This window comes from Leuciscus leuciscus (genome assembly GCF_965113295.1).
Source record: "Leuciscus leuciscus genome assembly, contig: HAP1_SCAFFOLD_153, whole genome shotgun sequence".
Classification (NCBI taxonomy): Eukaryota; Metazoa; Chordata; class Actinopteri; order Cypriniformes; family Leuciscidae; genus Leuciscus; species Leuciscus leuciscus.
The window spans coordinates 72,514-88,025 of record NW_028118514.1 but is presented as its reverse complement, the minus strand read 5'-3'; the positions used below and the strand labels follow the sequence as shown (position 1 = coordinate 88,025).

The 15,512-nt window shown below is 38.0% G+C and overlaps 1 protein-coding gene and 1 long non-coding RNA gene across 4 annotated transcripts; one reads left to right on the top strand and one right to left on the bottom strand.

Moving 5' to 3' along the window:
* Positions 1–231: 231 nt before the first annotated feature.
* Positions 232–3,421, bottom strand: LOC309491369 (uncharacterized protein). 3 transcript variants are annotated; one of them, XM_082190399.1, is made up of 7 exons: positions 2,856–3,161; positions 2,660–2,767; positions 2,413–2,546; positions 2,134–2,307; positions 1,790–2,025; positions 1,339–1,560; positions 232–492 (listed from the first exon to the last, which is right to left on the bottom strand). In XM_082190399.1, the coding sequence occupies exons 1-7, from the start codon at positions 3,132–3,134 to the stop codon at positions 332–334; spliced, it is 1,314 nt and encodes a 437-aa protein (XP_082046525.1). In that variant the 5' UTR covers positions 3,135–3,161; the 3' UTR covers positions 232–331. The 3 variants fall into 3 exon arrangements, with proteins under 3 accessions (XP_082046525.1, XP_082046524.1, XP_082046523.1); XM_082190398.1 differs by adding an exon at positions 3,191–3,421 and having other exon boundaries at positions 389–1,560; positions 2,856–3,057; XM_082190397.1 differs by having other exon boundaries at positions 389–1,560; positions 2,856–3,163.
* Positions 3,422–3,491: 70 nt separating this feature from the next.
* LOC309491370 lies at positions 3,492–4,905 on the top strand. The gene is made up of 2 exons (XR_014203087.1): positions 3,492–3,575; positions 4,255–4,905. It is a non-coding gene; the product is annotated as an uncharacterized lncRNA (long non-coding RNA).
* Positions 4,906–15,512: the final 10,607 nt, after the last annotated feature.

The window sequence follows — 15,512 nt, the reverse complement described above, 5'->3', positions numbered from 1 at the left end:
GATTGACAGTAAGACGTCACAGGTCACAGAGGGGGATGGGAATTAGTAGAGTAGCGGTGGCCATACAGTAGGCTATAATATCTCTAATTTACACTCGTGGCCACTGATGTTTTGCCCCTCGTAGCAAAGGCAAGGCACGTTATTTATATAGCACATGTCATACTCAATGGCAATTTAAAGTGCTTTACATGAAAAGGAAACATAACAATATAAAAAGTAAAAAATAAAAAAGAGAAAAAACTACTTAAAGCACATGTGCATTTCATTTGAGACCGAAGGACAGTGGGGTCGATTGAACATATCATATCATTTTGTCTATTCATAAAGATTGTCAGACACGTTGCCCCTTCATTTTTAATATTCTGCATCTATAATAAACTTTAGGCCATAACTGAGAACAGAATAAGGAGCGGGACTTCTCATTTAAAAAGGAATCTGCTGCCCTCTGCTGGACAACTTGAGACAACTTCCACTTTAGCAACAGATATCCTCCTGGGACCCAGAAAAAAAAAGTTTTTTGAATTTAGTTTTTTTCCAGGTTATCACACTGTTTAGAGCACAATAAACAAATGGTAAAAAAAAACATTTTTGAAAAATAATATTTTATTCATACGTTATGCTATGTCCTCTGTAGTGGACGTCAGGACTAAGTTGTTTAAAAAATAAAATGACATGAAATTATATGTATAGGCAAAAACAATGGGATTTTTTTTTTCAATCACCAATAAATTTGGGGGTTTCAGGATTTTTTCAACCAAAATTTGTATAAAGATTATTCTCAACTATGTTATGAAAGAAATAATGGAATGAATTGATACACCATTTTACTTTATGCAATATGTGGGTAAAATGTCCATAAATTAATATTCCCATTCAATGCAATGTATCTATAAACTGTATCTAATGTGCACATTAATGTGTTCTTGGAGCAACATTTAATGAAAAAAGAAGTGTAATAATTGGAGTAATAATTGGCAACATTTGAATAATAATATCTAATATTTCATAGAAATATTGATGTATAATTTATTTCCATATTCACTTGTTTCGTCTCACAAAATGCCTGATAAACATGATTTAAGTCCTGGTGTCCTCTACAGTGGACACGTATGAAATCAATGCCCTGTTCTGTAACAGAATTTTTTTTTTTTTTTTTAAACCCCTTAACATTTTCCTGAGATGTTGTTTTATGAAATACAATCTGAAAAGTAGTCCAATTTACTTTTTTTTTACCAAAAAAAAAACCTCTACTGCCTATGCTAATAATTCCTTGCAGTATACGTTGCATGGCCCACGTTTCATTTATAGAACAAACTAATGCCACAGTTTTACCCTTACCACGACCTTGCTTGGCACCGAAGTCCTTAATAGCCAGCCCCGTCCAGGTCTGCTCAGACAGGCACTTCATTATGGCCTCATCCGACTCTATGGCGAGGTTGGAAGGAGATGGTTTCCACAACCGTTGAATCTCCTCTGGCTTCGGGTAGTTGGACTTCCACCCCTCCTGCCTAATCAGCCTCGACAACTTTCCGGTCGAAGGCTTATGGACTTTGAAGTGTTCTGAAAGACAAAATGAAACCACTTTACTCAAAAGAAGTCAAAAGTGATCGGTGTGAGTCGGACATTGCTGCGTTTTGATAGAGATAGTGTGTGGTAGAAAAAGGTCTTTGGGTTTTGGGTTTGCATAAAAAAAATAAAAATAAAAAAAAACACACAACCCCACAGCAACCTGCAGCGTCTGCATGTTAAAATGCGGGACAATGCTGTATTGGTGGATTCGGAGACTTACCCAGAAGATATTCCCGCCTCTGGGCGTACTGCGAGACCCGCCACTTATCATAGAAGGTGCCGTCTTCAGGAAACCCATACTTCACACGCTGTTTTTTCGATGGAGGCTGCCCATCCAGTGAAATGGGAAAACTGGTCACAAATGCAGAGAAGTCTTTGCGGGCAGTTGGCAGACTCGAACTGCCTCCGGCTGTAGCCAATTCAGCAAATGACTGGTGGTCGTCGTCCGAAGAATTGCTTTGTAGGCGAGGAACAAAAAGGTTTGTTACTTGGGCAAAATTATGGCTACTCGGATGTAAAGATTGTTTGTGACATGTTAGGTCCTTGCTGCGTGAAGAGACTTACACGCACAAAGAGTCCAGCAGCACAGCTGCGTCAACAGCGTCCTGTGGTCCGACATCACGAGCGCCACGGTCCAGGTAAAACTGCACCGCCTGCCGTTGGGGCTCCGTTAGCTTCTGCGCAGCAATGCCAACCGCCCTGCGCACATCCTGGCTAGTAAAGTGGGGAAGTTTGTGCCTGCAGAAACAAAATGGAACACAAAGGGTTGCCTGTGAAATGACTGTGACTGACAAAATGTAGTTAACGGTGTGCACTCACACACGCATATGTGCAGGTACATACAGATCGTGTAGGCATTTGAGGTCTCGCGATACGCTGGAGACCGCCTCACCGGAGGACACAAGAAAGAAGGCATTGCATGGTTTCTCGTGACAGATGTTCCCTGGCCTTATCTTGCTGAAGTAGACCTGCAAACACTATGGGAAACAAAAACAAAAAAGGGAAAAAATGTCTGTGCGAACAAAAGATTATTAAATGGTATAAACAATGGTAGCAAGTCATCGGCTGTTTATGTCATACTAAAACTCACAGCTTCCTCCCATTGGGTCAGGGCAAGCAGCGTGTTGGTATCCGTGCCCCTCCCTACGCCGATCACCACCCTGCCACTATGCTCAAACCGATCAAGCCAATCTGAATCCTGGATAACGAAAGAGCGGTCACTAATGCATACGTAAACACTGCATCATATCATGAGCGTAAAGTCTTTAAAGTAGACATGGACTTACTGTCAAGGACTCCACAGCAATCGGGCGCAGCATGTGGGCAAAAACCAGTGTAGCTTCGCAGTAGTACCTATACATGGTACTTTCTCTGTGCCCGAGTTTTCTGCCCATCTCCAGATCTTGACACATCCTGTTTATTTCCGGCTTCGCCACTCTTAAAATAGTTTGACAATCTTTGAGTGCAGCAATCCCAAAGAGGAAGAACCTGTTTGGACAAAACAAAAAACAAGACAGGTGTAAGGGATCTGCTGGAGGCAAGTATAGATGAGAACTCAAATGCATTTAGAAACATATCAAGATCAGACATAGAACAAAAGCACAGCGTGGCATTAACTCACAACAGAAGGATGGGACGGCATGACACTCAGCAAACACGGGTACAGTGAAACAAAAAACTGACAAAGACACGTGGCAAACATGAGGGCTTAAATACACACAAGACTAATGACAAGACAAGGGACACCTGTAAACAATGAACCAATGACAACATGGCACATTAGACAAGGGAACACATGGCAGGATCATACTCAACACCAGACAAACAGCTGACAGACACTGTGTCGAGTTGATGAGGGTGATTGACTGATTGATTGCAGAGTGTTTGCAGGTGAGAGCCAAGAGCATTTCTTGGCATTGTGACTTTATCATCTCAGGATAAAAGTGTGGTCGCACATGTCAGTGAGTTTGTTTGTTTGTTTTATTCAGTTGCATTGTCACCTTATGGTAGGTAACATCCACACTACATTTCTCATGATTGATGTTCTTAATTAGTACTTTTGTCTTGTTTCCAGTACAAATGGCTAAATAATCTCAAGTCGAAATGCATTTACTAGAGGAGTAGATTTGTATAAGATGCTGCACTGCAAAAAACAAACATTTTCTTACTTAGTATTATTGTCTGGTTTCCAGTCCAAACATCTAAAAATTCTTACATGAAGATGCATTAAAATGAAGTGGGTTTTTACTCAACACAAGCTAAACTATCTGTCCATGGATTAAGAAAAAGAACCTTAAATTCAATAAGAAACCATATTTTTCTTACCCCATGGACCGATAGTTTTGCTTGTGTTAAGCAAAAAAACCCTTCATTTTAATTATTTCCACAGAAAACCAGACATAATATAGCATTTTACTACTTTAGTAAATTCATCTTGATTTTAAGAAATTCTTTTGATATTAGGACTGGAAAACAAGACACGGATACTAAGTAAGAAAAGCATTTTTTGCAGTGAATGTCTTTGTTAACAACTCCCTTCAATCTGATTTACTTATCACAGAAAACAGGACCCACTATAATTATGACATCTAGTGAATGCATCCTGATTTAAGAATTGTTAGATATTTGGACTGGAAAACGAGACAAGGATACGGAGGGGGAATAACACTCTTTTTCTTTTTGCAGTGTAGCACACGGTTTACTGCACTTACTTTTGAGTCGGACCAGACGGGACTACGCGGGTTGGAGATGGAGCTTCAGCATCGGTCTCCGAGGGCTGATTGGCAACGAAGAAGCCGCGGCGAAGAAGTTCATTGACCAAGTTGGCCTGGGAGCATCTGTCAGGAATGAGCTTGCAGATGACATTGTAGTCCCAGTTTCTGCCGTAGCGGACCCAACCCTTGCTTGAGGCCTTTGCGCTCTGCACCTCGGCTGCTCTCTCCTCTGGAGTGCTGCTCCTCATGCACACACGAGCCAGGTGAACGGAGATGCACTCCTGAGGCTTGTGGCACCGCAAGCAGTGGACAAGATGACGATCAGGAGTCCTGGGAGACAAACAGACACGTGAAAGAAATTATTTCAACGATTTTAAAGAACAATTCATGATTTGAAGAAATGTAATTAAAAAAAAAAACCACACTAAATGAGCAGCAGCACAACAGGGCCTGCCCTGCACTAATGCCATTTGCATTGTGAGGGCCTTAGTCTGTGCACGCTCACACCCTTTAATGACAATGGTCATCTTAAACCTAAACGTTGTCTTTAAACGCTGAGAAACACACAATGAATTCGCTTGAAAACTTGGTTTTAAAAAAATAAAATAATTTGTTTGTGCAATTGTTGTAGTAATTGTTTGTTCTTCTAAACAACTCGCTTTGTTTGTATTCTTTCCAGAAAACAAGACATTGCATCTTATTCCGTTTTACTCCTCTATTAAATGCATAATTATTTATATATAGTGTATATATATTTTTCAATATTTGGACTGTTTTAAAAAAAAAAGACAAACACTAAGTTGGAAAATCATTTTTGGTAGTGTATTTGCAGTCCAGTTTAAACTAAGAATATAGGTGGAAAATGCCTGGTGATCGGGTGTCTCTTAAATTGAAAACACAATAGGTTTGCTTTGAAACGTTGTTAACATGAGTTTTTTGTTTGTTTGTTTTTTTTTGGTTGAGAGAAATTGGTTTCTCTGTAACCACCATGACCTCTGACCTCAATGAATTGATTGTAGCTTATTCACAAAAAACAAGTCGAAGTTGAAAGCTGGATTCTAACTATACATTTTCTTTACATAAAGGCTTTACTTCAAAACTTTGGAACTACACTACCGTTTAGCAGTTTTAGACCTGTAAGACGTCTTAATGTTTTCAAAAAATGTCCCGTTAGCGCTTACCACGAAGACCACGCCCATAGCACCTATAGCACCTTGAATACTTAATGTTTATATATATGAGACACTTCAGAAATCAATCGCATGCCGAATAGCCGATCAAAAAACATTGATTATTATTACCATAAATGTTGATACTCGGAGACTATGTTGCTGCAAATAAGTCGGAGGAACGCGGGCGCATTCGTCGACCTGGAGCTGACTAGAGGAAACCGATATAACACAAAAAAATAATGTTTAGAAGCATTACCTTTTCTGTACTGTATCAGCCATGGAAAAATCAGTCAGGGAATAATACGTATTCGACAAAGTCTAATAAGTAAAAGTTGTTCGATAAAGTCGTTTGGTTTCCGCTATTCAAAGTGGAATTTAAATCCAATGGGGTGGGGCCTAACTTTTTTCCAACATCACTACATGGAATAAAAGTCTGGAATGAAAGTGTGTTGATCAAACATTTAATAACCTAAGGTCAACGATGTGTAATACAATTTTTTAAAAATATTTTTAAACCAATATGTAAAAAGAAGATATATATATATTTAGTACAACTGTTTGTAAGTATTCTTATTTATTTTCTACACATTATTATTTTATTGCAGGAATGATTGATCATTAGTTACATTGACAAGCAAACAACTCCAAATGCATAATTGCATATCATAACTCACAATTTATAAGGACAAAACAGAACTGCTATTAATAACTATGTTAATACTTATTTGAGAGAAATAAATCTGAATTACTAAAGTTATTGGTTGTAACTACAATATAATAACATTATAGAAATGAAGATTACATGTTTTTTGTAAAATACATTCATAGAACCATGTATATATGAATAAAAGGAACATTTGCAGTGAATAGTATCACATAAGCTGAAGGAAGTCACAATTTTTTTTTTCAAATGCATAATTGCATCCTGTGTTTCTACTTAAATCCTTCAATTATGAATTTATAGAGGTTACTAACTGTTTCATAACTCGCAATTTATAAGGACAAAACAGAACTGCCATTAAAAACTATGTTAATACTTATTTGAGAGAAATAAATCTGAATTACTAAAGTTATTTGGTAATGTGTTTGATCAATGTCACAATGTGACGTTGATTCTAAATAATTTTTTTTAAACACTGGTAATACAATGTCGCTGTCTGATGTACCAAGTTAATGTTGAAATAACATTAATATGTAAACTGCACTTCAATGGTGTGTCAACAAATTGGCATTATAAGGCATTAAGTTGCTTTGATTCTAGGGGGGACTTTATAAAAAAAGGAAAAAAAAAGAAAAGAAAACAAGCTTATTTGTATATGTACCTTCATATTTATTAAATTCACATTGTTATGGTGACATTTTCCAGAGCAGCATTGATAGGTTTGCTGTGCAGATGTTTCTCACTGGCCCACCCTGTTCAGGCAGCACAACCACTGTACATACTGGAAAGACGTCTCCTGCACATAAGGGGACAGCGCTGTCATATTCATGGTGGGGAAGGGGTAAAAAAAATCTGGCAGGCTCTGGCATCACTCCAACAGATATTTGATCTGTTTATATCCATATAAACAACTAATTCATACAGTCCTCGGAACCGAGCTTCGGATAAGCATGAAATCAAAATAGTACTTGCAGCCAGTAGTGTTCGCAGGGTGGGTGTGGTGTTGGGTTTTGTGGGGGACGGACACGTTGAGCACTTGTTTGCACAGGACAGCTCCTAGGTGCTGACAGTGGAAAAAAGTGCAGTGACTTACATTTTACACAGGGTGGCGCCAGTACTCATCAAACCCTGAAGCACACAGAAGAAAAACTTTATGCCAAACCTCACTTACTGAGGTGAAGCACACGATGAGGCTCTGGTAATCAGTCAAAAAAAAAAAAAAAAAAAAACTGAAATAACATTCCCACATTTCCATTGCTTTACAGGTGCTATATTCACGGTGCTATATTCACTCTCACTTGCAACATGATTTAAAAATTAATAATGATGTTAAACTAGTTCTCATGAATTATGACATTAATCAGAATAATAAGATGTCTGAATAGAGATGTCTGAATAATAAGATGAATGAATGTATATTTGAATATTTTATTCATATTTAATGTTTATTAACCATCACAATTAATTAAATAAATAAATATTAACAAGTATAATAAAAATATTATACATGACCTGATAAACTAATTAATGAATTAATAAAAAAATAAAAAAATATTGTACATAGTCACCTTTGTGCTTTCATCGTCTGGCTCATTCTTCTGTGGTTGGCACAATGGCTTGACCTTTTTGACCTTTCGGTGTCTGGGAGGGATTTAGGGACCTAATAACAATAAAAACAATAAAGGGGGGGGGGGGGGGGGGGGTGTGGGGGGGGGGGGGACGAATCTGTTTTGATTCTATAAAAGATGTGCAACAGAGTGACGCTCCATCACAAGTGATCTGGCATCAAATCTGGTACTGCATCAGTCCAAACCTAACCCAAATCAAAACCTAACTCACACACAAGCTGAAAACAAGCCCCACCCACTCAAGCACAATCCAAATCTACCCAAGTCCAAACAACCAAAAGTCTAACTCCATCCATCCATGTGACACAGGCCTAAAAGACATTCACTTTTTCAAACATAAAAATATATTTTTTAACAAAAGTTGTTTAAACTCATGTATCTATATATTCATCTATTCATCTATCTATCTATTTATCTATCTATCCATCCATCCATCCATCCATCCATCCATCACTCCATCACTCCATCCATCCATGTATAACACAGGCCTAAAAACATTCACTTTTTCAAACAAAAACATATTTTTTTTAACAAAAAGTGGTTTAAACTCATGTATCTATATATTCATCTATTCATCTATCTATCCATCCATCCATCCATCCATCCATCACTCCATCACTCCATCCATCAATGTAACACAGGCCTAAAAAACATTCACTTTTTCAAACAAAAACATTTTTTTTAACAAAAACATTTTTTTTAACAAAAAGTTGTTTCAACTCATGTACCTATCTATCCATCCATCCATCCATCCATCCATCCATCCATCCATCCATCCATCCATCCATCCATCCATCCATCACTCCATCCATCAATCTATCTATAGAAATAGACACTTACCTGTCAGCATTGGTGCTGTTTCAGCACTCGTGCTGATATGCACGGCAAATGCAACCATTTTGCATTGACAGGTGAACAGCTGGGGGAAAACTCAAGTTCAGTTTGCGTCAGGGCGTCTGCATGGATGCAGGGTCAAAGGCCAAAGGCCTGGCACGCTACCTCACCTAACCAGCTAAACCTACCCACCACCTGCACAAAAAAACAGAAAACAAAACCAAAAAACACTGACCACTGGCGGGACCTACACAGACCCTACCCAAAATATACCAGGATAGACCACCCCTATATAAAATAACCCTAGATACAACAGCAATTTATAAAATAGACCCCTGTTAAAAAAAAACAAATCTAAAAAATAAAGTGCAGTACCGTGTCTACACACCTGGTGGCGCTAGAGGCGCACCAAACCACCACCAGTCGACTAGCCATACATCAATTACTATATAAACCAAGTTTCGTACAGATAAAACACACCGTTGCAGATATATGGACAGTTAAGATTCGGCCAATCAGATGCCCTTTATGCAAATGAGGGTGGTTACTAATGAGGGTGAAAGTCGTTTTTACCTCCCTACCTATATGCCATTTTAACCCTAACCTAACCATAGCCCCAAACTAACCCTAAACCCAAACTAACCATTAGTCCAAAGACTACTTTCAATATTTAACACAAAACAATAAAAAAATATGAACAAACAGTCGATCAAACTCATCTATCCATCTATCCATCTATCCATCTATCCATCTATCCATCTATCTATCCATCCATCCATCCATCACTCCATCACTCCATCACTCCATCCATCCATGTATAACACAGGCCTAAAAACATTCACTTTTTCAAACAAAAAGTTTTTTTTTTTAACAAAAAGTTGTTTAAACTCATGTATCTATATATTCATCTATTCATCTATCTATCTATTTATCTATCTATCCATCCATCCATCCATCCATCCATCCATCACTCCATCACTCCATCCATCCATGTATAACACAGGCCTAAAAACATTCACTTTTTCAAACAAAAACATATTTTTTTTAACAAAAAGTGGTTTAAACTCATGTATCTATATATTCATCTATTCATCTATCTATCCATCCATCCATCCATCCATCCATCACTCCATCACTCCATCCATCAATGTAACACAGGCCTAAAAAACATTCACTTTTTCAAACAAAAACATTTTTTTTAACAAAAACATTTTTTTTAACAAAAAGTTGTTTCAACTCATGTACCTATCTATCCATCCATCCATCCATCCATCCATCCATCCATCCATCCATCCATCCATCCATCCATCACTCCATCCATCAATCTATCTATAGAAATAGACACTTACCTGTCAGCATTGGTGCTGTTTCAGCACTCGTGCTGATATGCACGGCAAATGCAACCATTTTGCATTGACAGGTGAACAGCTGGGGGAAAACTCAAGTTCAGTTTGCGTCAGGGCGTCTGCATGGATGCAGGGTCAAAGGCCAAAGGCCTGGCACGCTACCTCACCTAACCAGCTAAACCTACCCACCACCTGCACAAAAAAACAGAAAACAAAACCAAAAAACACTGACCACTGGCGGGACCTACACAGACCCTACCCAAAATATACCAGGATAGACCACCCCTATATAAAATAACCCTAGATACAACAGCAATTTATAAAATAGACCCCTGTTAAAAAAAAACAAATCTAAAAAATAAAGTGCAGTACCGTGTCTACACACCTGGTGGCGCTAGAGGCGCACCAAACCACCACCAGTCGACTAGCCATACATCAATTACTATATAAACCAAGTTTCGTACAGATAAAACACACCGTTGCAGATATATGGACAGTTAAGATTCGGCCAATCAGATGCCCTTTATGCAAATGAGGGTGGTTACTAATGAGGGTGAAAGTCGTTTTTACCTCCCTACCTATATGCCATTTTAACCCTAACCTAACCATAGCCCCAAACTAACCCTAAACCCAAACTAACCATTAGTCCAAAGACTACTTTCAATATTTAACACAAAACAATAAAAAAATATGAACAAACAGTCGATCAAACTCATCTATCCATCTATCCATCTATCCATCTATCCATCTATCCATCTATCTATCCATCCATCCATCCATCACTCCATCACTCCATCACTCCATCCATCCATGTATAACACAGGCCTAAAAACATTCACTTTTTCAAACAAAAAGTTTTTTTTTTTAACAAAAAGTTGTTTAAACTCATGTATCTATATATTCATCTATTCATCTATCTATCTATTTATCTATCTATCCATCCATCCATCCATCCATCCATCCATCACTCCATCACTCCATCCATCCATGTATAACACAGGCCTAAAAACATTCACTTTTTCAAACAAAAACATATTTTTTTTAACAAAAAGTGGTTTAAACTCATGTATCTATATATTCATCTATTCATCTATCTATCCATCCATCCATCCATCCATCCATCACTCCATCACTCCATCCATCAATGTAACACAGGCCTAAAAAACATTCACTTTTTCAAACAAAAACATTTTTTTTAACAAAAACATTTTTTTTAACAAAAAGTTGTTTCAACTCATGTACCTATCTATCCATCCATCCATCCATCCATCCATCCATCCATCCATCCATCCATCCATCCATCCATCACTCCATCCATCAATCTATCTATAGAAATAGACACTTACCTGTCAGCATTGGTGCTGTTTCAGCACTCGTGCTGATATGCACGGCAAATGCAACCATTTTGCATTGACAGGTGAACAGCTGGGGGAAAACTCAAGTTCAGTTTGCGTCAGGGCGTCTGCATGGATGCAGGGTCAAAGGCCAAAGGCCTGGCACGCTACCTCACCTAACCAGCTAAACCTACCCACCACCTGCACAAAAAAACAGAAAACAAAACCAAAAAACACTGACCACTGGCGGGACCTACACAGACCCTACCCAAAATATACCAGGATAGACCACCCCTATATAAAATAACCCTAGATACAACAGCAATTTATAAAATAGACCCCTGTTAAAAAAAAACAAATCTAAAAAATAAAGTGCAGTACCGTGTCTACACACCTGGTGGCGCTAGAGGCGCACCAAACCACCACCAGTCGACTAGCCATACATCAATTACTATATAAACCAAGTTTCGTACAGATAAAACACACCGTTGCAGATATATGGACAGTTAAGATTCGGCCAATCAGATGCCCTTTATGCAAATGAGGGTGGTTACTAATGAGGGTGAAAGTCGTTTTTACCTCCCTACCTATATGCCATTTTAACCCTAACCTAACCATAGCCTCAAACTAACCCTAAACCCAAACTAACCATTAGTCCAAAGACTACTTTCAATATTTAACACAAAACAATAAAAAAATATGAACAAACAGTCGATCAAACTCATCTATCCATCTATCCATCTATCCATCTATCCATCTATCTATCCATCCATCCATCCATCACTCCATCACTCCATCACTCCATCCATCCATGTATAACACAGGCCTAAAAACATTCACTTTTTCAAACAAAAACTTTTTTTTTTTTAACAAAAAGTTGTTTAAACTCATGTATCTATATATTCATCTATTCATCTATCTATCTATTTATCTATCTATCCATCCATCCATCCATCCATCCATCACTCCATCCATCCATGTATAACACAGGCCTAAAAACATTCACTTTTTCAAACAAAAACATATTTTTTTTAACAAAAAGTGGTTTAAACTCATGTATCTATATATTCATCTATTCATCTATCTATCCATCCATCCATCCATCCATCCATCCATCACTCCATCACTCCATCCATCAATGTAACACAGGCCTAAAAAACATTCACTTTTTCAAACAAAAACATTTTTTTTAACAAAAACATTTTTTTTAACAAAAAGTTGTTTCAACTCATGTACCTATCTATCCATCCATCCATCCATCCATCCATCCATCCATCCATCCATCCATCCATCCATCCATCCATCACTCCATCCATCAATCTATCTATAGAAATAGACACTTACCTGTCAGCATTGGTGCTGTTTCAGCACTCGTGCTGATATGCACGGCAAATGCAACCATTTTGCATTGACAGGTGAACAGCTGGGGGAAAACTCAAGTTCAGTTTGCGTCAGGGCGTCTGCATGGATGCAGGGTCAAAGGCCAAAGGCCTGGCACGCTACCTCACCTAACCAGCTAAACCTACCCACCACCTGCACAAAAAAACAGAAAACAAAACCAAAAAACACTGACCACTGGCGGGACCTACACAGACCCTACCCAAAATATACCAGGATAGACCACCCCTATATAAAATAACCCTAGATACAACAGCAATTTATAAAATAGACCCCTGTTAAAAAAAAACAAATCTAAAAAATAAAGTGCAGTACCGTGTCTACACACCTGGTGGCGCTAGAGGCGCACCAAACCACCACCAGTCGACTAGCCATACATCAATTACTATATAAACCAAGTTTCGTACAGATAAAACACACCGTTGCAGATATATGGACAGTTAAGATTCGGCCAATCAGATGCCCTTTATGCAAATGAGGGTGGTTACTAATGAGGGTGAAAGTCGTTTTTACCTCCCTACCTATATGCCATTTTAACCCTAACCTAACCATAGCCTCAAACTAACCCTAAACCCAAACTAACCATTAGTCCAAAGACTACTTTCAATATTTAACACAAAACAATAAAAAAATATGAACAAACAGTCGATCAAACTCATCTATCCATCTATCCATCTATCCATCTATCCATCTATCTATCCATCCATCCATCCATCACTCCATCACTCCATCACTCCATCCATCCATGTATAACACAGGCCTAAAAACATTCACTTTTTCAAACAAAAACTTTTTTTTTTTTAACAAAAAGTTGTTTAAACTCATGTATCTATATATTCATCTATTCATCTATCTATCTATTTATCTATCTATCCATCCATCCATCCATCCATCCATCACTCCATCCATCCATGTATAACACAGGCCTAAAAACATTCACTTTTTCAAACAAAAACATATTTTTTTTAACAAAAAGTGGTTTAAACTCATGTATCTATATATTCATCTATTCATCTATCTATCCATCCATCCATCCATCCATCCATCCATCACTCCATCACTCCATCCATCAATGTAACACAGGCCTAAAAAACATTCACTTTTTCAAACAAAAACATTTTTTTTAACAAAAACATTTTTTTTAACAAAAAGTTGTTTAAACTCATGTACCTATCTATCCATCCATCCATCCATCCATCCATCCATCCATCACTCCATCCATCAATCTATCTATAGAAATAGACACTTACCTGTCAGCATTGGTGCTGTTTCAGCACTCGTGCTGATATGCACGGCAAATGCAACCATTTTGCATTGACAGGTGAACAGCTGGGGGAAAACTCAAGTTCAGTTTGCGTCAGGGCGTCTGCATGGATGCAGGGTCAAAGGCCAAAGGCCTGGCACGCTACCTCACCTAACCAGCTAAACCTACCCACCACCTGCACAAAAAAACAGAAAACAAAACCAAAAAACACTGACCACTGGCGGGACCTACACAGACCCTACCCAAAATATACCAGGATAGACCACCCCTATATAAAATAACCCTAGATACAACAGCAATTTATAAAATAGACCCCTGTTAAAAAAAAACAAATCTAAAAAATAAAGTGCAGTACCGTGTCTACACACCTGGTGGCGCTAGAGGCGCACCAAACCACCACCAGTCGACTAGCCATACATCAATTACTATATAAACCAAGTTTCGTACAGATAAAACACACCGTTGCAGATATATGGACAGTTAAGATTCGGCCAATCAGATGCCCTTTATGCAAATGAGGGTGGTTACTAATGAGGGTGAAAGTCGTTTTTACCTCCCTACCTAACCTAACCCTAACCCACCACCAGTCGACTAGCCATACATCAATTACTATATAAACCAAGTTTCGTACAGATAAAACACACCGTTGCAGATATATGGACAGTTAAGATTCGGCCAATCAGATGCCCTTTATGCAAATGAGGGTGGTTACTAATGAGGGTGAAAGTCGTTTTTACCTCCCTACCTATATGCCATTTTAACCCTAACCTAACCATAGCCTCAAACTAACCCTAAACCCAAACTAACCATTAGTCCAAAGACTACTTTCAATATTTAACACAAAACAATAAAAAAATATGAACAAACAGTCGATCAAACTCATCTATCCATCTATCCATCTATCCATCTATCCATCTATCTATCCATCCATCCATCCATCACTCCATCACTCCATCACTCCATCCATCCATGTATAACACAGGCCTAAAAACATTCACTTTTTCAAACAAAAACTTTTTTTTTTTTAACAAAAAGTTGTTTAAACTCATGTATCTATATATTCATCTATTCATCTATCTATCTATTTATCTATCTATCCATCCATCCATCCATCCATCCATCACTCCATCCATCCATGTATAACACAGGCCTAAAAACATTCACTTTTTCAAACAAAAACATATTTTTTTTAACAAAAAGTGGTTTAAACTCATGTATCTATATATTCATCTATTCATCTATCTATCCATCCATCCATCCATCCATCCATCCATCACTCCATCACTCCATCCATCAATGTAACACAGGCCTAAAAAACATTCACTTTTTCAAACAAAAACATTTTTTTTAACAAAAACATTTTTTTTAACAAAAAGTTGTTTCAACTCATGTACCTATCTATCCATCCATCCATCCATCCATCCATCCATCCATCCATCCATCCATCCATCCATCCATCCATCACTCCATCCATCAATCTATCTATAGAAATAGACACTTACCTGTCAGCATTGGTGCTGTTTCAGCACTCGTGCTGATATGCACGGCAAATGCAACCATTTTGCATTGACAGGTGAACAGCTGGGGGAAAA

Coding starts and splice junctions, on each gene's coding strand:
- LOC309491369 (XM_082190397.1), bottom strand. CDS start 3,134: ATGCATTTGAGTTCTCATCTATACTTGCCTCCAGCAGATCCCTTACAC. Junction 2,308..2,412: donor CTCAAATGCCTACACGATCT/GTATGTACCTGC, acceptor TTGTTTCTGCAG/GCACAAACTTCCCCACTTTA. Junction 2,026..2,133: donor CTGCTGGACTCTTTGTGCGT/GTAAGTCTCTTC, acceptor TCGCCTACAAAG/CAATTCTTCGGACGACGACC.